General features: G+C 36.1%; 5 protein-coding genes across 10 annotated transcripts; 3 read left to right on the top strand and 2 right to left on the bottom strand.

Moving 5' to 3' along the window:
* Positions 1-899: 899 nt before the first annotated feature.
* Positions 900-11,346, top strand: LOC111460176 (calmodulin-binding transcription activator 5-like). Of its 5 annotated transcripts, none has more exons than XR_002713384.1 (15): positions 900-1,033; positions 1,148-1,242; positions 2,107-2,232; positions 2,462-2,577; positions 3,598-3,686; positions 3,847-3,892; positions 4,659-4,794; positions 5,675-5,794; positions 5,897-5,940; positions 6,305-6,694; positions 8,099-8,799; positions 9,252-9,801; positions 10,299-10,601; positions 10,688-10,874; positions 11,067-11,346. XR_002713384.1 is itself a non-coding variant. In XM_023103307.1 (14 exons), exons 2-14 carry the CDS (start codon positions 1,167-1,169, stop codon positions 10,733-10,735), a joined length of 2,745 nt encoding a protein of 914 aa, XP_022959075.1. In that variant the 5' UTR covers positions 900-1,033; positions 1,106-1,166; the 3' UTR covers positions 10,736-11,061. The 5 variants fall into 5 exon arrangements, 1 of the variants encoding a protein (XP_022959075.1); XR_002713385.1 differs by having other exon boundaries at positions 1,106-1,242; positions 4,665-4,794; XR_002713383.1 differs by having other exon boundaries at positions 1,106-1,242.
* A 247-nt stretch (positions 11,347-11,593) lies between these two features.
* LOC111460177 (GTP-binding protein SAR1A-like) lies at positions 11,594-13,786 on the bottom strand. Its single transcript, XM_023103308.1, has 3 exons — positions 13,502-13,786; positions 13,282-13,413; positions 11,594-12,129 (listed from the first exon to the last, which is right to left on the bottom strand). The coding sequence occupies exons 1-3, from the start codon at positions 13,628-13,630 to the stop codon at positions 11,809-11,811; spliced, it is 582 nt and encodes a 193-aa protein (XP_022959076.1). The 5' UTR covers positions 13,631-13,786; the 3' UTR covers positions 11,594-11,808.
* An 813-nt stretch (positions 13,787-14,599) lies between these two features.
* LOC111460443 (60S ribosomal protein L29-1-like) lies at positions 14,600-15,296 on the top strand. The gene is made up of 3 exons (XM_023103717.1): positions 14,600-14,701; positions 14,802-14,905; positions 15,056-15,296. Exons 2-3 carry the CDS (start codon positions 14,804-14,806, stop codon positions 15,137-15,139), a joined length of 186 nt encoding a protein of 61 aa, XP_022959485.1. The 5' UTR covers positions 14,600-14,701; positions 14,802-14,803; the 3' UTR covers positions 15,140-15,296.
* A 1,559-nt stretch (positions 15,297-16,855) lies between these two features.
* LOC111460442 (60S ribosomal protein L29-1-like) lies at positions 16,856-17,584 on the top strand. 2 transcript variants are annotated; one of them, XM_023103715.1, is made up of 3 exons: positions 16,856-16,962; positions 17,042-17,145; positions 17,258-17,584. In XM_023103715.1, exons 2-3 carry the CDS (start codon positions 17,044-17,046, stop codon positions 17,339-17,341), a joined length of 186 nt encoding a protein of 61 aa, XP_022959483.1. In that variant the 5' UTR covers positions 16,856-16,962; positions 17,042-17,043; the 3' UTR covers positions 17,342-17,584. The 2 variants fall into 2 exon arrangements, with proteins under 2 accessions (XP_022959483.1, XP_022959482.1); XM_023103714.1 differs by having other exon boundaries at positions 16,856-16,967.
* Positions 17,585-18,842: 1,258 nt separating this feature from the next.
* LOC111460346 (dihydrolipoyl dehydrogenase 2, chloroplastic-like) lies at positions 18,843-25,126 on the bottom strand. The gene is made up of 15 exons (XM_023103578.1): positions 24,631-25,126; positions 24,046-24,192; positions 23,745-23,879; positions 23,424-23,532; positions 22,242-22,366; positions 21,340-21,465; positions 21,160-21,240; positions 20,843-20,905; positions 20,675-20,749; positions 20,514-20,592; positions 20,332-20,432; positions 20,011-20,124; positions 19,799-19,912; positions 19,500-19,571; positions 18,843-19,247 (listed from the first exon to the last, which is right to left on the bottom strand). Exons 1-15 carry the CDS (start codon positions 24,940-24,942, stop codon positions 19,200-19,202), a joined length of 1,701 nt encoding a protein of 566 aa, XP_022959346.1. The 5' UTR covers positions 24,943-25,126; the 3' UTR covers positions 18,843-19,199.
* Positions 25,127-25,191: the final 65 nt, after the last annotated feature.

The raw sequence follows: 25,191 nt of genomic DNA, 5'->3' as shown, positions 1-25,191 counted from the left end.
CGCATGAAAGACTCATAAATCCATCCCGAACCTTTTCTTCCACCTCTCCTCTTTGATCCTCGATCAAACTTGCGTTCTCCAAGCACTATGAAATGGAGATCTTTACTTTTGCTGTGCATGTATTGGCTTGGTTTCGTGCAAAACCAAGGAAGCAGTCTGACGAGTGCGTGCTTTTAGGAAAGGAAGGTCGACCACTACATAAGCTAAAGACAACGATTATAAACAAAATCAGAAGCTACTCGCTTCTATTCTGGTTGGGATCGTGTATCGATGGGAATCAGTAGATCGTAGTATTTCGCCAACTCGTAAACTGAAATATAATACAATTTCACTTCACGCCCAAAAAAAGAAAGAGCTGAACTTGTCGAGCCTTCTTACTGAAATTATTTCAATATTGGACCTTGGACATATAATAGTTCCGAATCAAATCTTTTGATTCAGAGTATCATTTCTATCTGATCCTTTTGAATTCATCCTTTATTTTTTCAACCCAATCGCTCTCGAGAGAAGAGAGGAGCCGAGGTGGTCCCCCGGACCGCCTGGGCTCTAATTTTTTTTTGACGGTTTTGATGTGTTCCATATTCTTGAATTTAAAAAAAAAAATTATTGGGTAAGAGAAATTGAAATTGTACGGTACATTTGAAACTGTAATGGATGGTTTATTTATTTGGAATTATATATATATATATATATATTTTCTTCAATTTAAGCATTATAAAAACGAGGGTCAAAGCAAGCTTTTTAAGTGATAATTGATTAATTATTCACTCGAATTATATCTATTAATAGATATGAAAATTAATAATATAGAATTAAAAATAAATACATTTCCCTAAAAAGAAAAAAGATAAAAAAAAAAAGACTAAAAATAAGGCAAGGCCCCGCCAGCCCGACCCAGGTAGACGGCAGCCACCGTCTATTGCTGAGTTCCTGTATAGAGAGAGAGAGAACAGGGAGTCAAAAAGAAGACTATAATTGTGCTGCGAATTCTTCCATCTATTTCGGTCCCAAATCAAATTCTGTCCGTAATCAGGTAATCTGCACTGATCGCCTCTGCTTGATTCTGCCGCTTTGTATCATACTCTTCAGTATTGTTTGCTCGCAGGTTCATTTTTTGAAAATCCGATGCATTTTTGTTGAGGTTCAGCTTCTAATAGGAATCATCGATGTCTCTTTCCATGAAAGATGATGTTCAAGGAAGCCTTGTTGGCTCGGAGATTCATGGCTTCCATACATTGCAAGGTACTGTCGTGATCGTAGCCTGTTTACATGTTCTGATTGTGTAGCTTTTTGAATGGCTGTCGGCATATAGGCGTTGAAGTTTTGCGCTCCTGAACTGCGATGGAGTTTTTTTGAAACGTCTGTGTGTCAGCTAGACTGTGCTTAGGAGGACTTTTTATTGCTTCTTAGTTTTGAGTGAGTTGATTGACGAAAGCAAAATCAACGTACTGCTAACTGCTATGCCTATGGCTTCATGCTACTGTTTATGGAATTCGTATTTGTTTTCATTGAACAATTGTTTCGGTTTGGTTTAAAATTTTCGTCATGTGTGAGTTCAGTAGAATTAGGCATGTGTATTTGATTGCTAGAGCTTAATTATATAAGTCCGAAGTAATATGTGCAAATACAGCACAATAATCATCAACTAGAAGGATAATAGAGAGGGCGAAGAATTGATCTTCCCAGAATGCTTTAAGTTTAGACGAGAAAGAAGGAAATACTCGAAATTTCTGAAGTCAAAATCTGGGAAACATTTGAGTTTTGATTTTTGAGTTCGACATATACCCTGCTAGGGGCATGAGAGAAATCATAGAAAAACCAGTTAAACTGTTTCAAGGTAAGTAAAAACTATCATTTTAGGTTAAACATGCCCAGAGACTAGATAGGTAAAGAACATAGTGGCCATTGGCAGAATCATCACCTCCAAACAACAAGGGGATCCTAATAACCTTTATCGGGCAGGACTTGAAGCTTTATCGACAAATTAATGAACTACTTTGAACAATTATTCTAATTATCTTTAATTGTTCACATTTAGTATATGTTATCTGCGTTGCAAAAATGCTAGTTTATGAATTCATCAGTTGTTTTCTCTTCTGTGAACAGATTTGGATGTTAAAAACATCAGGGAGGAAGCAAGTGCAAGATGGCTTCGTCCAAATGAAATCCATGCAATACTATGTAACTACAAATATTTTGTCATCCATGTCAAGCCAGTGAACTTGCCCAAAAGTAATTTCGCGAGATTGTGCTCTGCAACTCCTTCCAACTCTATTTTACTAGTAATAAATTGTCCTAAAAGAATTTTACTGTTTAATGTCTGATGCAAGTTATATCATATTCAATTATAAGTCTTCCTTGCATTTTGCATGATAATCACATTTATATTTCGATATTTAATATAGAAAACTGGGTGTAGGCAGTGATGTCTCAGAAATCTAATGTTGGAAATGCGCAACAGGTGGAACCATTGTACTATTTGATCGCAAGATGCTTAGGAATTTTCGCAAAGATGGACATAATTGGAAGAAAAAAAAGGATGGAAAGACAGTAAAAGAAGCTCATGAACACCTAAAAGTGAGCATGTCTTGTTTTATTGGGCACTATTTCATAATTGAAAAGCTGGTGGAGACCTCAGATCTGTTTTCATTCTTTACATATACATTTTTCTGACTCAGATGGTTGCATTTATGGCATATGGTTAATTCAATCTCCCCCCTTTGAAATGTTTAAACAAGGAACACAACACTCTTAAAGATTATCTGAAGATCTGATAAGAACATGTTGTCCTAGACTTAGTGGTGGCAGGTGAGGAAGTAAGTCGCGACTCTTTTAACGTTGAAGTCATCAATTAGTTCCAAATGGACTATTGGAATTTGTCTTTTGGTGATATATACGAGCTTGACGTCTTTAAATTTTTGGAGTGACCAATGCTTAAATAGCTCGATACTTTTGCATTTTGTGAAAGAATTTGGTCAGATATGAGGAAGGGGTTTATGAGTTAGGTTACTTCCATTACCTTCAGCATTACCATTGATATATGTGGGTTCGTGTGTTTCTGTATAAATAATCAGATGCTCTTTTTCTATAATATAATTTATATGTCCTTTTTCTCCACAAATTTGAAGTAATTTCTATTGTTTCTGCCAATATTCTCCAAAGCTTATTCGAAGTATAGTTGTATAATCATGTCTGTTTGGATATAGAATATATTAAATAGTTAAACTGGATGTAGTTAATCAGCTTAAGCATTTGAGTCTAGAGTCTATACGAGTGAAAAAATATATAAATTCAAACCCCTACAATTTTATTTCGTAGATCTTTTCAATTTTCTCAGTTATCATCTTCATTTCATATATCTTGTCTACTATCTATGTCTTATTAATCAACCACCATACGATTCCACAATGTGAAGGGAAGTTGTTGGAGATCATTTTAAATAATTCAATTTATTACTAGTCTTTTTTCGAGTCTATTGGTTGGTCAATGTCTAGTATTAACTGTGTTTAGATATGGTAATTGTTCTTCTGTTATAGCATTAATCACCAAGAAAAAAAAACACTGTTTTGATAATTTTTTTTCCTTTTTCTTTGGCAGGTTGGTAATGTAGAAAGGATACATGTATACTATGCCCATGGCCTTGATAACCCAACCTTTGTTCGTCGATGTTATTGGCTCCTTGATAAGTATGTTATTGTTGAACGTACATTGGTATATTGGTTGCCACCAGTTGTTTTAGTAGGTTTATCCCAAAAATGCCACTGGCAAAGAAAAATAAAATCAAACTGTAGCTGTATAGCATGTCATATTTGTTTAGTTGATGATTTGTTGATGCTTTTTGTTTAGGTCTCTTGAACACATTGTCCTTGTTCATTACCGCGAAACAAAAGAGGTTAGTTTCAGCATAATGCATCTCCAGCTATTGAAATATTATCATGAGATGAGCCTCTATCATTTGGACTACTTCATCTATTTAAGATTTGCTGATTTTTCCTCCATGGCTATTATTATTTTCATTTAAAATAGTGTTATCTTACATTTCTTTAATTTTTTTTCTTGTAGTCTGGCATCATATAGCAGTCGTGCATGCATCTCTCTCTCTCTCTTCTCCATTCAAAAACTGGAAAATTACATGTTTGTGTTGTAGTTCGATGATTTAATCCAATATTTGTTGAGGATAAAGTCAACCATTGAATACATGTGTTTCCTACTACTCTTTTACATTTTAAGAATTCAACTTTCATCATGATTATTGCCTTTTAAGTTTCTGTTAGTGCTACTCTAAATGCCATTGTAATTTATGTAACAATTTTATTACTCTGACTTAATTTCCAAAAATTAAGGCACCACCTAGATGTAGAGTGCTATATGGTGCTTCGAGTGACAAGGATTCTCTTTGTTCTGATATGCATAAATTTTTCCTGGAATGGAAAAGACAATGATCGTGACACTATTTGATGGGAAAATATTCGTCCGATAATCAGTCTTCATATCATATGAATCAGCTTTGTAGTTCTTTATAGCGTATGGTTAAAGCTTCCTAACATTATGCTCGTGATATTTCTATAGCATGCATTGGAACACTTCATGAACAACTTCTTCCATTTAGTCTTCTGTATTGAGAAAAATTTGCCGTATTAACTCCCTACTGCTGCTAGTGGCAGAGTTCTCCATCCACGTCGATGAATTCAAATTCTGGTTCTGTCTCTAACCCATCAGCTCATTGGCTTTTATCGGAAGAACTAGATTCCAGGGCTACTAATGTCTATTCTGTTGGTGGAAATGAATTGTCAGGTGATACTGGCTGAACCTGTCAAAAAAAAAAAGAAAAAAGAAAAAAGTAGTTTGTTTGATCATTCTTTTCTAATATTTCTTACTTTAATTGATCAAGCATGTAGTTCATATTTACAACTTTCTGTTGCATTTATAGTTTATTTAGTGAGCAAATACTTTAGTACTGAAAACAAGAAATAGAATCCAGATGTCATACCAAATAGAACTTATATGATTGATGACCAAAATGATTTTCTAATTGTGTTGAACTTCAAATGAGATATAATTTTTTCTTTTAAAAAAAGCACTGGAATTGATTTTCAAAGAAGCAGTTAACATTGGCCTGAAGCATCATTTCAATCTCACACACTTTCTTTTACTAACTTCTCTGTACTCTGTTGCTCTTACTAGCTTTCTTTTTCACGCTTTATGTCACTGATTTCCAAGAACACACTCTCCCATTACCTTCTTCTTGCGCACACTCTCTCACTGATTTCTATGCCCTTTTCTCATTAGCTTTTTACTCCACATATTCTCTGTCTAATTTCTGACCTCAAATACAGTTCCTTTTAGCACTCTCTTTCTACTCATGCCCTCTCAAATTAATCTCTCTATGCACACACTGTCCTTGCTTATTTTATTCTTTTTTATATTGATCGGTTATATTTTAGATGGTTAATTGTAGAAATACTTATTCAATAAATACTAGTAATTCAAAAGAGCACTTTTAACTAGATAAAATCATTTTTTAAATATTAGAACCAAACAGGAAAGTGATTGATTATCAAGCATGTGCTTCAGAGTACTTGTAACAGAAGAAACTGTGGTGAATTCACTTAAAGAAAATTCTGGTCGAGACAAAAGTTTTTATTTTTTATTTTTTTACATGTATAATGAACAGAGCCTAGTGACACTACAACAGTCATGGTTCATGAACAACGGCTTCATGAGATCAACACACTTGAGTGGGATGAACTTCTTGTGACGAACGAGCCTCTCAAACCTGCTATGCCTAAAGAAGGTAACGAAGTAAAAATTCTGAATGATGCAAAAACAACTGCCGAATTGAATAGTGAATGGCTAGATTACTAATTCTTTTAACTCTTTCCTTCTCATTCACCAGATAAACTTTCATGCTTTGACCAACAGAACCAAGTCCCAATAAGTGTGAGTAGAGTGAATTACTATTTGGAATTTTGATTTCTGTTTGCTCCCTTGCCTTCCTCCTTTTCTTATTCCATTTGTCGGAGCATGTTACTCTTCACTGCTCGGTCTGACTCCATGACCAAGCGGATGGGAGGTATAACTTGCTTCACTTTTATATTTATAAGTGATAAAGAAGGCTGATAGCTAATTATGGTCAAGTTTATTTTGCTTCATTACTTGATAATATTTTTTTATCAAGCAATCTGCTACTTATGTTGAACATCTTTCTTTCTGCACAATTTTATACAGGTGCTTAAATTTTCTTCTTCTCTAGTGGTTATTGCCTTATATATGGATTATGGACTCTTATGGTCCATCCTTGCAGGTGGCCAACAAGATCTTCGGGGTGATAACTTCATTTAATAATCCAGTTGAGTCAACTGGGAGTGCCAACAGCATAGGAAGTGTGAATATGTCATTAATGGGTGGTCAAACGAATTTGAATGTTGAGAGTAGGGAATCCATTCCAATTAATTTGTTGGACAATTTGTTAAACAATGGATTGCAAAGTCAGGATAGCTTAGGACAATGGATAAATGAAGTCATCACTGACTCGCCTGGTTCAGTCATTGATCCTGCTATTGAGCCGTCCATTTCATCTGTTCACAATTCCTATTGTGATTCGACATTATATCACCATCAATCTTCGGTGGAGCAAATTTTTAACATAACTGAGGTCTCACCTGCGTGGGCCTTTTCAACAGAAAAAACAAAGGTTCTCTCTTTTACTAGTACCAACTTTTCACATTTTCTTTACTTATTTGACATTATATCAGCATCATATTACGGTGTTTATTGGGCTTTTTTCTATTTCTTCTCGTGCAGGCAAGGAAAGCATTCCCTTTTATGTTACACTATTATTATTGTTATTAGTATTATTATTAGGTTTAAATCCTAGTTTGGTCCATGTTTTATTTGGTTGGTAATCTTTTAACCATCCTGTTTCATATTTAAACTTCGCACAAGAGTCTGTTACAATCTTTGCCTTTAATCCTAATAAACTATTTAACATATACCAATATGGACCCATATTTTGTTAATAAATTTTTTAGAGGTGATAAATCAAAGCCTTAAACTGTAAGCTATAAGTTTACTTGTAGAAATACATTGATACTGGATGGATGGAGCATTTGCTGCAACAAGGAACAGAGAAAAGAAACATCATCATTTATGAGTTTGTGGAAGTGTCAAACTAGTTTTGTTATCTGATTATATAACCTATTACTGCTATTTGCTACTTTTTTTTTATTGGTTTTGTCAATTCTTCTTTTTTGCTAGCCATTGCAATTCGAGAACACACTCTTTATTTTTTATTTTTTGTTGTTTAAATTAAGTTTAGAATTCTCTTACAAAAAGAAAGTCTATGATTGACCTATTTTGTGTAGCTACTCTTAATTAGTCCCATTACATTTCTGTATTAGGTGAAGTGAACTTTCTTTTTTAAATCGTTGTAGTAGACCAAGTGAATTTAACATGGAGACATCCTTGGGTTTTGTGATCTGTTAGTGTGATTTTTTTCAAGCAATTTACAGTTTGAAGGGCTTTTGAATTTGTTTCCTCTTTTCTAAATAATAGGCACTTCCTTTGAGTAGTTAATTTGGTACTTGCAGTATTATTCTTCCCTGTGAATCCACATAGTTTTGAGTGTCCGCTAGGCTGGTTCGGCCATTTCCCATTTATCCTTTTGAATATTTAGACAGTATTCATCTCTAATTTAGTACAATAGGTTTATGAATTTTGTTGATGGAATGCCAACATTTGAAAACTTAGCTATTGTCCGCTGTTGTTGGGTATGTTTTCCTCCCATGATCAGTATTGTGAACGTGACCGATCAACATTATAAACGTGAAGTGCAGTTGTTTTTGTGGGAATTTATTTTAATAAATATGGTCGATCCTTACCAATTCATTACATGAACTTTGAAAAGATTGACAATATGATCTTTTCATGATCAGTACAGTGAACATGACCCTTGGATGGTTAACTTTTTCTCAGTTGATATGGCGCATTTTCACTTTAGCGTGTTAAAGTCAAAGTCAGAATGGTGAATACACCATCTTGCTGCTAATTTGCTTACAACTTGCAAAGATACTAATGGCATTCTTTGTACTTTTTGCAGATTGTAATCATTGGATATTTTTCTGATGAGTACGTACATCTAGCGAAGTCCAATATATCTGTTGTTTGTGGTGATACTAGTATTAATGCTGATTTTGTTCAACCTGGAGTTTATCGCTGTCTGGTAGAACCACATTCACCGGGACTTGTACATTTATACCTGAGCTTAGATGGTCACAAACCTATTAGTCAAGTCCTGAATTTTGAGTATCGTGCACCACTTTTACAAGTGCCTGAAGTTACTTCAGAACAGATCCTCAAGTGGGAGGAGTTTCAAGTTCAGATGCGGCTTGCTCATCTGATGTTCTCTACATCCAAGAGCTTGAGCATCATGTCAACTAAATTGTCACCCACTGCCCTGAACGACGCCAAGAAACTAGCTGTCAAAACTTCTGGCATTTCTGATGGTTGGATTTATTTGTTAAAATCAGTTACAGAAAATAAAACTCCAATTCCACAAGCAAGAGAGGGTGTTCTTGAGATGATATTGAGAAGCAGGTTGAGGGACTGGCTGATAGAAAGAGTTGCTGAAGGCTCAAAGAAAAGCACTGAGTTTGATGTAAATGGTCAAGGAGTAATCCATTTGTGTGCCATATTGGGATATACCTGGGCTGTACATCTATTTGTCTGGTCTGGTTTATCTATAAACTTTCGAGATAAATCTGGATGGACAGCTCTTCACTGGGCAGCTTATTATGGAAGGTACAATGTTATTTGTCAAATTGATAGAAAAAATGGTCAAGTTTTTCAGTTTCATCCAATACCCTCTGGCCAATTGACGACCATTTAATTGGAGAGTTCCCGACATGCAAATAAGTATTCGTTTAATATCCTTGATTGTTCATGGGGTTGCATCAATTACTTAGGGTTATCAGATTCCTAGGTTAACAAATACTCCCACATTGAGGTTGTTGATTCTAAGTGTTCAGTTAAGTCAACCTTTCATGCATATGAACATATTTATCTTCAATCATCATCTATCTTAATTATAATTATTTTACAATACCTTGAACCTGACAGAGAGGTTGATTTTGTGTTGCTGATTGGGAATTTCCAGTGTTTTGGTATTTAATCAAACATAGATTTTTTTTTTAAAGTTGACTTATACTGGTTGGCACTTCTCACCTATTTGGCCCCATTTATTTATTGTGTAGGGAGAGGATGGTAGCTGCTCTTTTATCTGTGGGGGCGAAGCCAAGCTTGATCACTGATCCCACATCAAAGAACCCTCTGGGATATACAGCAGCAGATCTTGCATCTATGAATGGTTTTAATGGCTTAGCTGCTTATCTTTCTGAAAAGGCTTTGGTATCGCATTTTGAAGACATGAGCTTGGCTGGAAATGTTAGTGGCTCATTGGAAACTAGTACAATACCTGATACCACGAACTTTGATAGCGTCAGTGAGGAGCAGATGTATATGAAAGAAACGTTAGCAGCTTATCGGACAGCAGCTGATGCAGCAGCACGCATACAAGCAGCATTCCGTGAGCATTCTTTAAAGCAAAGGACTGACGCAATTGAACTCTCCACCCCTGAAGCTGAAGCACGTGGTATTATTGCGGCCATGAAAATTCAACATGCCTTCCGCAACTTTGAAACACGAAAAAAAATGGCAGCTGCTGCTCATATTCAATACAGATTCCGCACGTGGAAGATCCGCAAAGACTTCCTTAATATGCGTCGTCAAACTATTAGGATTCAAGTAAGCCTATACCCTCAGTTTTTTTATCGGCCAAGTTTATCGTTTCTGCTTGAGGAGATTTGAATAGTGTTATTCTTCGTGTGTGTGTTTGGCATGCCTAAAAAGAAAGTGTTTTCTTCCCTATCATATAAGCATTTTTGGAAGAAAAAAATTAGTCAAATGTTTTCTCTAAAAGAAATTAAATTGCTTTTTTTTTAATCTAATTTTCAAATATCTTAAGCTGCTTTTGATCATTAGAAGGTTTACAAAGCACTTTTAATTGGTAAAATACCTGTCTAAAATTTTGACCCAACACTACAAGTTTAATAAAAGCGTTTTTAATTCATAAGCACTTTAAAAGACATGCCAAATACAGTGTGATTTATTTGGACCTGGTGATTGTTGTGAAGTGATAAAAAAATTTCATGCAACTATTATTGAACTGACATGCGTGCTAGAGTTATGTTAAAAATGAGCTGTTCAGGAAGATGACTACCAATATTTTTCTATTCTCCTAGGCTGCATTTAGAGGCTTCCAAGTGCGAAGACAGTATCGCAAGATCGTTTGGTCGGTAGGAATTGTTGAGAAAGCTATACTGCGCTGGCGTCTTAAGAGAAAAGGTTTTCGTGGACTTCAAGTTGCACCAGCTGAAGTGACAGAAGATCAGGAAACTGGCATGGAAGAGGACTTCTACCGCGTATCTCAAAAACAAGCAGAAGAGCGAGTTGAGAGAGCTGTTATTCGGGTTCAGGCTATGTTCCGATCAAAGAAAGTACAAGAGGAGTATCGTCGGATGAAGTTAACCCATGCTGAAGCAGCGGTGAGTTACAATCCTCTCATTGAAGTTTCCTGTGTAAGTTCAGGTCGTTTAAATTTTGACTTTGTTTTCTTTTTGAGCTATTTCAGTTGGAATACGAAGAGCTTTCACATCCTGATATGAAAATGAATGGCTGAAAGCACAAGTTTGTGAAAAGTCCTATGATTGTGGCAGTGATTAATGGTTAAAGACAGGAGTTTCCTTAGCTCGGGCGTACACGAGGAATGACCGGTGCCAATACTCGTTAGTCGACGATGGGATGAACTTTTTAGATGGGTAAGAACTACTGCCCTGTGTCATAGCAAATGTTTTTGGTAGGAGATGCTTGTAGCCTGTACATGTTGTAGTTATATATGAATATAGTTCAGTCTGATTTTTGCTTTTTACTTCTACAAAACTGTTTCATGGAATTCGATGGCCTTTCTTTTGTCCACGGAATTGGTAAAATATGTAATTTTTATGATATAGGTCCCATTGGAGTGATGCAGCAATGCTGAGTTAAACCTTCCATTGAAGTTTGTGTGCAAGTTCTAGTGTATAAACTTTGATTGTCATCTATATTGCAGCTGGAATTAGATAAGCTTTCATTTGATGATTTGAATTTTAGGGATTTCAATGATTGAGGGAGTGATTAGCGTTATGTACTATGAACCGTTAGAGATATGGGATCTGAGTTTTTTCGAGGTCAAACATCGGTATATACTATGAATAGTTAAAGATATGAGACTTGAGTTTACTTGAGCTCAAACAACATCGGTATATGAGTTTTCTCGAGCTCAGACAACATCGAGTATATCCTATAAATAGTTAAAGTTAAAGACATGAGGCTTGAGTTTACTAGAGCTCAAATAACATCGATATATATTATGAATAGTTAAAAGACATAAGACTTGAGTTTTTTCGAGCTCAGACAATATCAAGTATATACTATGAATAGTTAAAGATATGGACTTGAGTTTTTTCGAATTCAGACAGCATTTTGCATTACAGTAAGCATTTTCTCAAACTCATTGATCTACGGACTTTATTGAGAGTTTAAAGCAATATAATGTCACAAAAAACAATAATCAGAGAATATGATGACAACAAAACCTAGTTCCAACACAAAAGTTGCCAAACTTGTAAACAATTTTCTCCCTCAAACTAAGTTCTTTCAGGCACAAACGATAACCTATATGGGAACAATGGATGCTAATTACCAATTTTGATACTACTTGATATATTGGGAGAGCCATTTGAAGCCATCCCCATAACCCATCTTGCGGACAATGCTACACATAAAAACCTCGAGCGGTCGAACATTAGTCTGCGTAAGATTAACCTTTCCCTTGCCAGTTGTGAAATTGGTCAAACCCAGGTGAAATCTTAGCTCGTCCTCGGATGCCGCATATGGGATGTCGATCTTGTTTCCAAGCAAGAGGAATGGAACATCAGCTAGCGCTTCATCCGAAAGGAGAGCATCGAGCTCCTTTTTCGACTCGGTAAACCGCTCTTTGTCATAAGCATCGACCAGGTAAACTACTGCATCCACCTAATCATGGACATATGTAACAGTTATTTTGTGTAGACATCCTCATATTTACACAAGCAGAGGAGAGACACTAAGCTAGTAAAAAGGGAATTCAGAAAGTTGCAACACAATATTATAAGAACCAAGTGAGCAGAAAGATTAAGAAATTTGACAAGATCAAATTTGGAAATGAATTCAGGTTTTCATCACGCCAGGATCGAAATACTTGAAAGATTTAATGGATCGAAGCGCACGATTTACAGCAATGTCAACGAATTTTGTAATTGAGAAGGTTGATGAGTCTGTTTGAATAACTTTTCAAGTGCTTAAAAACGCCTTTTCAAGTCATTCCAAATAGGCCATAAATCTAAGAGCACCCTTAAGAGGCACGGAAGAAAGTAAACAATTTGCCAATGCTCGTCTTTGACGAACGCTATGGAGTTCGAGGACAATCGAGTAGGTGTTTCCATACTCCCATAGTCAACTGAGTGGCTGGTATGCTCGAGAATCCATTTCACGAGAGAAGGAGATTGAATAAAATAGGATGCATCTCCAACTTCAATTCTTCTTTCATAACCAGAAGGTTAGTGTGGGAGTTATTGAAACATGAAACGTTCTGATATCGTCTTCTTTAGGCCTTTCGAGCTTCCCTTTCCCCTCAAGGTTTTAAAAATGAGTCCACTAGGAGGTTCCCACACCCCTGTAAAGAATGCTTTGTTCCACTCACCAACCGATGTGGGATCTCACAATCCACCCCCCTCCAACCTAGCTCTAATACCATTTGTAACGGCTTAAACCCACCGCTAGCAGATATTGTCCTCTTCGGGCTTTCCCTTCCGAGTTTCCCCACAAGATTTTGAAAACACATCAACGACAGCTGAAGGAGATTGAAACCAAAGTCTAAATCCTACGATGAAGCACAGAAAATGGATCTGGTGGGCTTGAAAAGAAGAAAACTCCAACAACCATCAAATTCAAATAAAAAATAAACGAAAATCTATATCATAGGTCCAATCAGCTACCAATTTAAAACGGCAGATTGCTAATAATATCCGTCGTTGATGAGAATCTTATTGAGTTGAGACGAATCATAGAGGACGAAAACTAATCCTAGTTGAAAAGATCAAAATATCGACAAAATGCAATCAGAAATTGACCAATAAAAAAAATCACCTTAGCATAATAATCTTTCCAGACTCTGCGAGCGATCTGGTGGCCTCCAAGATCAAAGGCCTTGAACTTAATTTTCCCAATACTCAACTCCTCTGAGGTCGGGTGTTGAGTCGGCTGGTGTTGCACTAATCTCTACACGCAATTCAAATTACTCCTTAAAAGATTTCAATAATCAGGAGTAAAATCCAACAACAGAGCAAGATAAAGAAACGAAACTCACCTCGTCCTTCAACATGTGAAGGAGAGTGGTTTTGCCGGCATTATCGAGGCCGAGGAAGAGAATTTTGGCCTCTTTTTGCCAGAGGCCGAGCGATGCTAAGACGCCGTAGAACCAATCGACGAGAAACATAACCGCCGATTGCTAATCTGTGAGAATGAAGCCGAAAAATTCACCGGAGAATAGTTGGCGTCGCAGAGAGTGGAATGAAGACGAACGGAGATTCAAAGGAGCGATGGAGATCTGAGGACGCCATTCGACAAAATGGTTTTACTTTTTAAATGAAAATAAAAATAAAAATAAAAAGGATTTTCCGTTACAACTGTTATATGCAGACAGATATATATACACATAATCAAAACATTAGAAAATTTAAATAATTGCTTTGATTAAAAAAAAAGGTTTATTTTTATTTTAGTGATAATTTTTTAAATAAATTTACATTACATTATTCAATTATTTATTATTTATATAATATTAAAAAATTATAATTAAAAAAAAAAAAGCTTATTTGAAAAATAAATATTATAAACGAACTTCTAACCGACAGACTTCTACGGGACAGATCGATTCAGATTATTCCAATCTTTAATTTATTCCAAGTCCAAGTCCAAGCCCAGCCCATGTCCAAGTACAAGCCCAAGCCCCAGTCCCAGCCCATGTCCAAGTCCAAGCCCAAGCCCAAGCCCAGCCCATGTCAAAGTCCGAGCCTAAGTCCAAGGCCTAGACCGAGCCCAAGTCTAAGCCCAAATCCAAGCCCGTGCGCAAGACCAAGCCTGAGCCCAAGACGAAACCCAAGCTCGACCACAAGCCCGAGCCCGAGCCCAAGACCAAGCCCGAGCTCAAGTCGTCCTAAAACCCTAGAAACAATCCGACGAAGTAACAATGGAGCCTGAAACTGAAGCCGAGCCGACGCATCGAGAATGTGGGCCCAAGCCCAAAACCATTTTCTCTCTTTTTAGCCCAATGACCAAGCCCATTTAGAAAGAATACGGTAAGAATGTGGGCCAGGCCCATCCATTTAGAAAGTAAATACAGTGATGAGAATGTGGGCCAAGCCCGTCCATTTAGAAAATAAATACAGTAAAAATTTGGGCCGAAGCCCATGTTCAGCCGCCCACAACATTGAAATAGGTCAACACGATTACTCGAGCAAAGGAAGCTCAGGAAATCACTGCATTTTCGGCCACCGCGGAGTCTAGGGTTTGTTCAAATCCTCTCGTTTCTATCAAATTCTTCTGTAACGAAGATCGGCATAGCATCAGTTTCCTGATTTCACTCTCTTTTGGTTGTTTTTGTTCAGAGATGGCGAAGTCGAAGAATCACACAGCGCACAATCAGTCCCGCAAAGCCCATAGGAACGGCATCAAGAAACCGAGGAAGCATCGCTACACTTCCACCAAAGGAGTATGAGATTTACTGATGGAATCATTTCTGTTCTTGTTCAATCGATGTTTTTCTTTATTGAATTACTGATCGAATCATTTCTGTTCTTGTTCAATCGATGTTTTTCTTTATAGAATTACTGATGGAATCATTTCTGTTCTTGTTCAATAGATGGATCCGAAGTTCCTTAGGAACCAGAGGTACGCGAAGAAACACAACAATAAGAGTGGTGAAACCGGTACTGAAGAAGAGTAAAATAGAACGCCATGCAGTTGAGTTTTTGGTTTGCTTCGATTGAACCTTTTTGATTTTGTTATTTATTCTCTTTTTGGTTATCACCAGTGTAGTAACTTTCACTTCAATGTAGCGAGTCCTGTTTCTTTCAATGTTCGATTACCTGTTCTTCGCATTTACCTGTTCTTCGTACTTGTTTGTGCTATTGGCATTCTCTTCCATAACTATTTAGGCTTTTCTTAATTAAAATTATAAACACTATTTCTAGTTGATTTCTTTACGGATCCATTTCTTTATTTTGTTGAAGCCAAAGTTTTGAATACTAAGAATAAATTTGAAAATTTTGTTCTTGTTTTTCAAGTTAAGAATCCAAGATATTAGGTAGAAAATAACCTTTAAATCAACCGAAAAAAAAGTTCTTCAAAATCATTTCCAAAGGGCGATTTAATTTAATCTAATAATATATTTTTTTTTAATGCAAAAATGAAGAATCGGAAAAATGAAGGTTGTAACATTTACTCTCACCACGACAGAAAAAAGAATAGTTGAGGGATTTCTCTCATAAACTCTAGTAGCTAATGGTTTGTTATTATATGAAAAACCATAGGTTATTAATTATATTTTGAATGGTATGTGGTTTAAACTATGATATAGTGTTTTTAATTGGATTCAAATCATTTGGGTGAAATATAAGATTATATGTGGCTCGATTTTAATGTATAAGATGTACCAAACAAATATTTTTCAAGAATGCGACTTTCAATTTGTACTCTTTCTAAATCAATCTGTGCTCTTCTCCATAAGATTGGGCTAAAGTGTTTTGTTCGAGATGGAAGATTAAGTTTGGAAGATGAAATATTTACAAATCTCATGTTTTTTCTTCAATAAATTCAATATACATATCAATTTTATATTTGAAATGTCATTTGTTGAACGCTCACGAATTAATATCTACTAATATATATATTGGATAAAAGTCTCACATCGGCTAATTTAGGGAATATTCATAAGTTTATAATTAAAGAATACAAGAATACTCTCTCCATTAGTGTGAGACCTTTAGAGAATGTTCATGGGTTTACAATGGAATTTTCATGGGTTTATAGCTAATTTAGGGAATGTTCGTTTATAATCAAAGAATACTCTCTTCATTGCTGTGAGACCTTTAGAGAATATTCATGGATTTATAATGGAATGTTCATGGGTTTATAATCAAAGAATACTCTCTCCATTGGTGTGAGACCTTTAGGGAATGTTCATGGATTTATAATGGAATGTTCATGGGTTTATAATCAAAGAATACTCTCTCAATTGGTGTGAGACCTTTAGGGAATGTTCATAGGTTTATAATCAAAGAATACTCTCTCGATTGATGTGAGGCCTTTTGGAGAAGCCCAAGCAAAGTCACGAGAGCTTATGCTCAAAGTGGACAACATCGTACCATTGTAGAAGCAAAGTCATGAGAGCTTATACTCAAAGTTGGACAATATTATAGAGAGTCGTGTTCATCTAACAATATACACAAATATCTATACATGGTATATTATTACACATGTAGCCACAAATATTTACCTAATATAAGTTATTACGGTCACCCTTTTCATCATTTTTTTACAATGTTTTATGACCATTTCCATAAAATCTAAACATTCTTTGGGCAATTTAATATTAGTCATTTCTTTGGGCCCATTTTAAAACATCTCGTTTCCCTGTAGGACCTATTGGCCCAAAACCAGGCCCATTATAAGTTGGAGGCAAGCCCATGTTGAGCTGCCCATAACACTAAATTAGGGCAAAACGATCAACTGAGCGACGGAATCCCTAGCATTTGCCGCTACCACAGAGTAAGGTTTGTTCAAACTCTCTCCTTCTATCGATTTCTTGGCATATCAGTTTTCTGATTTCACCTTCTTTTTCGTTCAGAGATGGCGAAGTCGAAGAATCACACAGCGCACAATCAGTCCCGTAAAGCCCATAGGAACGGCATCAAGAAGCCAAGGAAGCATCGTCACACTTCCACCAAAGGAGTATGAGCTTTACTGATGGAATCATTTCTGTTCTTGTTCAATCGATTGTTTTGCTTTATAGAATGCTTCTGCAGAATAGTTTTAATTCTTTATCTCGTTGATTTGCGTTTAGATGGATCCGAAGTTCCTTAGAAACCAGAGGTACGCGAAGAAACACAACAATAAGAGCGGTGAAACCGGCAGTGAGGAAGAGTAAAGTAGAACGCCATGAAGCCGGCAAGTTTAGGGTTTTTATGATATAAGTTTGCTTCTATTGAATCTTTTGTTTTTGCTCTTCTTTTGTTCACTAGTCTTGTAATTCTGACCTGGTTGTAGCGAATTCCATTTCAATGTGGAAAGCGCTGCTTCTGATGCCTGATTACGACAATTCATTATCAGATTTGCATTTCTAAGGCTACATCTTCATACATAATCAATTTATGCCATCGACATTATCTTCTTATGATTCAATGCTATTTTATCTGTCTTTTATGATTCAATGCTTTTTTATCTTTGCCGATGGGATATTCTTTTTCCAAGTTCATTTGTCTCAACTGTTCTCTTTTTTCTGTTTTTTCTCTTCTTTTTGTATGCTTCATAACTTGGATTGAATGTTCTTGGCCTTCTTTGATTCTCCTTCGAATCGAAATGTGAGATCATAGTTATGAACTGCAATCTTCGTGGGTTTTAAAATTAACCGTTCAGGGTGATATTGGATTTGGGAGTGATATTTTTTTAGATCCAATCCACTCAGTTGTGTTATGATGTTTAGATGATGGTGAAAAATAAATTATGAATAATTGTTAATTATGAAATTAATATATACATGTATAAATTTCCAGCAAAAAAAAAAAAAAAATGACAACAAATTTAATTTGGTTTGGTCCTAATCAAATTACTTTAAGAATTATGAGCTAATTCAACCTATATAAAGTTTTTAAATAGGCTATTGAGTCTTGGGGCCATTGAACAGTTAGTCAACTTCTTCCTAATAGTTATATGTATTAGTCGTCGTCGACTTTTGCTTATATTTCCTTATATTCCCATACATAACATCGACTTTAATTTCTCAAATCTTGCTTTCAAAAACTTTTTTGAAATCTTTCTACTCCGTTTTCTAAAACTTTCTTCCTGAACTGGGACTAGAGGCTCCGGGACTAGAGGCTCCGTTTTCTAAAATTTTCTTCTTGAACGGGGGCTATTGGCTCGAGCATACGTCTGCTTGGCCATAGATGAAACTAATAGGCTGTTTTTTAAAATTTTCTTCTTCAACAGGGGATAAAGGCTTGAGCATACGTCTGCTTGGCCATAGACGATGTATGAATGAATAGGCTTAACTCACTTGATGTAAGAACGAATAAGCTTAACTCACTTGATGTAAGAACGAATAAACTTAACTCACTTGTCGTATGTGGTTACATAAATGTCATTTATAAGCTAACTGTGAAACCAAAGTTGTAATGTAAGTGTCTATCTAGGTTAAAATATTCAGGTTGATTTAAATAGATATTTCTTAAAAGATTATATATGAAAAATATATCCTTACAATAATATTTAAATAATAATTAAATGTTAATGTCTTCTCCTGACGGCGTTATAAGAATGGACTTTACAAGTACGAAGTGTCCATTCGAGCATAATTTAGTAAATAAGATATTTATTAGAAATATCATTTGTAAGATTGGAGGTTCGATCGAGCTAAAACAAAGAAAAAGAAGTGAACCGAAGTCTAAATGTCTGTCAGCTACCATTCTTGACTAATATGGCTTCATATTTCTAAATTATTTGTCCAAAATCACAAGCAAAAACACATCTAAAAGAAGAAGCAGTTGCAGATTTACGTTCCATTTGTAAGGCGTGGATTAAATCAATAATATAAGAATGACAGAGATACTAAAATATTTTGGACCAAACTAACCGTACGACGTCTGCTAATTCTCTAAACACTTGGTTGTTTCTTCCAGTATTGTGATGTTCCTGCTGATCACTCCTCCATCTAGAAATCGTGTACTTTCTCTGAACTCCCTAACAAAAGCAAAAATCTTCAAAAAGAAGGCTTTGGGCGTTGGAGAAGCTTACACTGCAATCGGTTCACTTACTGCGCTCGGAACGTGAGCTTCGACCTGTTGAAAAGGCATTTTTGTATCAAATCTATATCAAGAGAACCAGGGGGAGAAACTTTTTAGTGTCTGAAATTGAGCAACTCATTCAGTGAACGGAGATTGTGTAATTCATGGACTTTCGGTGCATTGACAAGAAATGAAAACTATTGTATATGCATGAGCTGAATTCCATTGACACGCTTGATATTGAAAAGGAAATCATTAGAACCAGACTTGTAGGTAGCATATGATCGAGCAAAATGTTAAGCTGACCTTAGCTGATTTAAATAGTTCATCGAGCACCTCGGATAGGGTTGGATGTGCATGAACCGCTAATTTAATATCCTGCATCAACATAATGGGAGTCAAATATGAGTCAGGCTTTGAGAAAATTGTGCAACTCGAAGACTATTTGTTCGTAGGAGTTTTTTCTTATCAATTAAAGCAGATCTGTTAACCTAATCGTTACAGATTTAAGGAGTTCAGACAGGATTATGTATTCTTCTTCGGGGTTTGCATTCCATATCAGTCCTGACACACAAAAGGATATTGATTTTCACAGTGAAACTTACCTGAATGCGTGTTCCTAGTGCTATTGCGTTTGATGCTTCGTGGATCAGATCTGCAGCGTGCAATCCGAAAATATGAACTCCAAGTATCTCTCCATTATCGGGTCTATATATTAGCTGGATGAGGTGAAAATAATGGAATTATCACCAACTGAAAACCATCATCAACGTATATCATTGAAGAAAGGTGTGAATAGAGGTTGCAGAAATGTAACCTTGGCTAGTCCCTCTCCTTCGTTTTCTGCAAGGGCCTTTGTGTTTGCCTTAAAACTTGTCTTGGCAACACTTACTTCAAATCCCTCCTTCTGGGCTTTCTCCCTGGCTTGAGGCTGCAATAATAATGCATTTAGTTGATCTTTAGATGCTGAAACTTGAAAGTACAAGTGAACAAATAGGGGAAAAGGCTTGATAAGATGTAAACGCAAGAATACTGTGCTCACTGTTAACCTAACGAAACGAACAAACGTAATATAACATAATCAATAACGATTAATAATGCAGATCACAAAAGGCTTCCATGATGATAATATTTTTACCTCAGTTAGTCCAACCATACTAATTTCGGGATGAGTGAAACAAGCTGCAGGGATGCTTAAATGATTGAGCACGTGATCCCTTCCAGTAACTTGTTCAACCACTGTCAAAAGGTTGGTTTTAAATGGTTAATTGTTTAGTTGGAGTTTATGGCAAAGATAATGATTGGTTGGCAACCACTTACCCGAAATGCCTTGTGCGCTGGCTGCATGAGCAAGCATCATCTTCCCATTTGCATCGCCTATGCAGTACACATGAGGAACCTAGCATGTAAAATACGTACCAACTATGATTATAGTGGTAAAAATGAAAGGTTAGCCAAAGTAAATTTCTTGAATTACGTACCATTTTTCCATTTGCGTCAATCACTCTCATGCGCTCGTCAACAGGAATGAAACCACGTTGTGTGGCCACATTGATCTGCAAATAAATTTTAAAAAAATTGTTGTTGTCTATTATATTAGTGAACCGCTAGAGATGATCTATATGAAATTAGTGTATGAGGAGACATACATTCTCTAATCCAAGGCCGTTGGTGAATGGGGCCCTTCCAGTTGCAATCAATGCTGCATCTACCTGTGGCAAGGGGAAAGAAGGCTTAATATCTCAAGATAGCATCAATAAAGCAACCAATGCCTTCACAACAGATAACAGCATTTATTCTTGCAGTGTGATGGAGTTCAAGATTAATGTTAGTTTTCTCATCTCCCCTTTATTATCCCCAGAGCCTATGAATACTTGGGAAAACTATGTAAAGCAGTACTCCCATTTGAGCATCATCATAATAAAAAGAAACTCCAGTAAGGACAGCTACCAAAAATGTGAGTTACCTCTAAAGTATCTTTAAGTTTCTTAGTCTTTGCATCTATAAGCTCGATAGTAACTGGCTTCCCATCCTTCGCTGGAGTAATCTTTATAAGAACAAAGAAAACACGAGCCAATTTAAAAAAATATTCAAAACAAAAGGGGAAAAAAAGTCTTAGATGCTGAAGGATAAAACTATGCTTAACCTTAGATGCAAATACTCCAGTATGATAGTCAATTTTTCGTGGATTTATTAGAACCCTCTGGGCCAATTTTCCGATCTCAGGATCAAAACCAGGCATAAGCTGATCAAGCGCCTCAATAAAGGTAACCTGCAAAGAATAGCATTATGATGAACTACATTACAAGATATATTAATCATTACTTATTCCCTTTTAAAAATAAGTGAAGAATTACATGGTTCACTATAAATTGTAATAGATTGAAAGACACTCCCTGCATCAGTCTTTGTATTCCTATACGTTTTAAATACCTTGATGTCCTTTGAAAGAAAAGGTTTGTTAATGTTTAGCCCCTTCTATTTTTGTTTGACATCCAAAAGATCCCTTTCACCATGCCCACTAGGCTTTGTTAGAGCATCTCTATTACAGAAGAAAGCTTATTCCTTTCTTCTAAGCTTCACTTTTCCTATAAGAGTTGGGTAAAGATGCTTGTAGCAAATTTAATTCAACATAGTTTGGTCCAAACTCATGTTATAGAGTTATAAACCACAAATAGGACAGCCTCATCAGAATGCCAATCAAAAAGTTACCCACATAGTTGTGATTTTCCCCCTTAATCTCAGGCCTGAAAGGATTATATCGCCTTCTAGAATATTTAAGCAATGTCCTGAAACTATTAAATTCCAGCCAATTTATGTACTTAATTGTTTAGATCCAAAAACTCAACTGTGACACATTTGCCAGAGAACAGTACATGAATTAAGATACAGCAACAAATATTTAACCAAAAAAATTAAAGTAACAGGTTTAGAAGAGCTTCAAGCACTGCCTTGATTTGTACATGATCACGTAACCAAGCAACAAATACATACAAGTTAAAACACTATGGGAATTAGGTCTTCTAATCTGTAGAGAGGAAGACCAACCTCACTTCCTAGGGCAGTGTACACATCGCTGAACTCAAGACCAATATAGCCACTCCCAACAATGGCGATCCACTCAGGAACAAATTCCAGTTTTAGTGCATGGTCACTGGTAATAACAGTTTTCCCTGTATAAACCATCAATTAAGCATTAATTCCTACAAATAAAAATAATAAGTAAAATAATAAAAATTCAATTAAATTGTAAGAAAATAAAATTAAACCAACAAAAAAGGATTAATTCCTACAAGAAAATGTGTCCAATGAGATGACTTGCCACTAAAAGAATGTGAAGTTTGTGAAGTGCTGTAATGGCGTATATAAAATGAAATTTTCAAGTAAAACTGTCCCCTTTTTACCAATATATATATATATGTATATCCACTTCATTGATAAAAATTAGAGGAATTATCCACTTTTATTTAAATAATTATTCATTAATCACTTTTGTTGTAGAGGAATTATGTTCAATGAGTAGAAAGTTCTGAAATCTTAACTTGCAGGGTAATACAGTCAACAAACAGCATTAATATCCTAGCCAAACATATATAACACTTCAAGCATCTTTACAAGTGCTCATATAATTAGCTAAAGTCAACAATTCCAAGTTATATCTAAATGCACCAACTTTGACCAAATTCTGAGAAAAGTTCCAACGCAAAAGCAAAGTGGGGCACCTAACTACAAATTCTTGACTAAAGCCATTGAGAAAATTAATCTCTCTACGAAAGAAAGAAGTTCACTCGACCAAACTTTTAACACAAAATTAACAAAAATCAATGAGGCAGACTGCATTCTTAGTTCCAAACTGTTAACTTTAAAAACAAATCTAACATTATGCTACAGTTTCATATCTTAAAATTTAAGACTTTGTTTCAAGGACATTTATACTACACATCCAATGATGATATAAAATTAACATTTACCACCTCCATAAATGAGGTTGAGAATTTTAATTGGAAATTTCTGACCTTATCTGGTGTAACTTTAAGTAGTCACGTCATAATAAGCCAATGACTGAAAAGTCAAGCATAAACAACTTCATTCAAATTTGTGACTCTCGCATGGCTTTGTATTCACAAGATTTCGAGAAGGCTTTGTATTCACGAGATTTCGAGAACTAAAACAATTGATATGCTTTGCACAAGTTATATGGATGAGAAAAGGAGGACGATTGATGTTTACCATCAACTTCAATGCCCTTGGGAACAAATGGGACAGAACCAGTAGCAATGATTATGTCTTTTGCAGTAACTATTTTGTCAGAAGAACCAATCTGCACCTTTTGAGGACCCTAAAAAATCCAATAAGTGACATGAGTTAAGGGATCGGGTTCAAGACTCAAGAAGACAATAACCAACAATTTTATCAAATAGATCGTGAGGTTAATATCTCAATTCTCAAGATGTTACAAATTGACTGGGTACATGAGGATCGATACCATAAATTCATCTAAAGCTACCAATGAAAGAAACTTTCTCTTCATGAACACACAAGTAAACCTACCAAAATTGTACCGACGCCTGTCAGTATATCCACTCCAAGCGCTTTCATCGAGTTGGTCAAGTTATTACGAATTTTTGAAGCAAGATTATTGGCATGATCAGCCACTCCTTGTCTATCGTATCCAGCAGCTGATACCTACACATGAGTTAAAATAAAGAATGGAAAGAAGTCAGAAGAATAATAGTAGTTGATCGACTCCATCAACAAAACAATAATCAAGCACAAAACTTGTTATCGGTAAGGACTGAAAATGCTATATGTACTTCTAAGTTCAAGATCCCTGCTTCCATAAACTCGATACCTGCAAACCCAAAGCCTTCAGGTGATGTTCATTCTGAAGTTCACGCATCCTTCCACTTACAGCCAGAAGAGCTTTAGAAGGAACACATCCTCTGTTTACGCATGTTCCCCCCACCACGTCTCCCTCTACAATGGCAGTTTTCAGACCCTGCAAGAACAGCATTCTAGAGAATTATATCCATGTCGTATTATCTCCTGAACGACAACATGAACGATCATTACTAGTGCCAGTCAGATGCACAAACTGGATTTAAGTCATATATCATGAACATTACCAAAATATTTAAATTTCGGCTAAAATCATTCACCATATTGTCATTGGTCAGAGATAAAATGATAATGACTGTATTAAAGAGACAAAAAAACGGCAGTAGTAGATACAAGCAGAAGTAATTTGAGCTGGCAACAAAAAACATAGTCAAGCTACATTTGGAAACCCTTTTTGGTCAAACGAGCCTTAAATGTAGTAAACAAAAACGATCTTAGTTAACGTAAAATACGCACAGTAATTGATACAACCACACTCGAGCTCCAAAAGTTTCCTCAAGAAATGAAAGAAACGAGGTACCATAGCTTCTTTTACTACCTTCTCGACAGCGTGAAGCGCTGCTCCATGACCACCAACACCAGCTCCAATAATGAGCAAATCGTAGTCAAATTTGGAGGGACTTCCATTGCCGGATAGAGCAGCAAAGACCTTCCGCCTGGAACTCGAACCAGCTGAGATGTGAACTCTCTTTGAATCAGAGTGTTTGAGGGATGAAAATCCCAAGGCCTCGCGCCTGAGGCCGCAGAAACGGAGATTGATAGGGGCGAAATGAGCGAAATCAGTGGCGGAATTTGATCCGAGTGGGGCCAATGAAGAGGAGGAGATTGAGAGGGAGATTGAGGACTGCATTTCGAGATTGGTATGCAGAAGATTTGCAAGCGGAATGTATGAATTTGAGGATGAAGATCTGAAGGAGAGAGATCTGAGGGGAAATGGAAGCTGGTTTTGGTGAGCAGTTAAAGAGAGTAGCCTCGAATAATCCGTTGAGAGCGGGCGGATATTACTAAGCGCGGCGGATGGACAAGGGGCCACTTAGCTGTTCTTGTTCTCGCTTGTGCCTTTGTGGCCTTTTTTTTTTTTTTTTTTTTGGAAAATAAA

This window comes from Cucurbita moschata, unplaced genomic scaffold (assembly GCF_002738365.1).
Source record: "Cucurbita moschata cultivar Rifu unplaced genomic scaffold, Cmos_1.0 Cmo_Scf00023, whole genome shotgun sequence".
In the NCBI taxonomy this organism is placed as follows: domain Eukaryota; kingdom Viridiplantae; phylum Streptophyta; class Magnoliopsida; order Cucurbitales; family Cucurbitaceae; genus Cucurbita; species Cucurbita moschata.
This window is presented reverse-complemented; position numbering and strand designations above follow the sequence as displayed.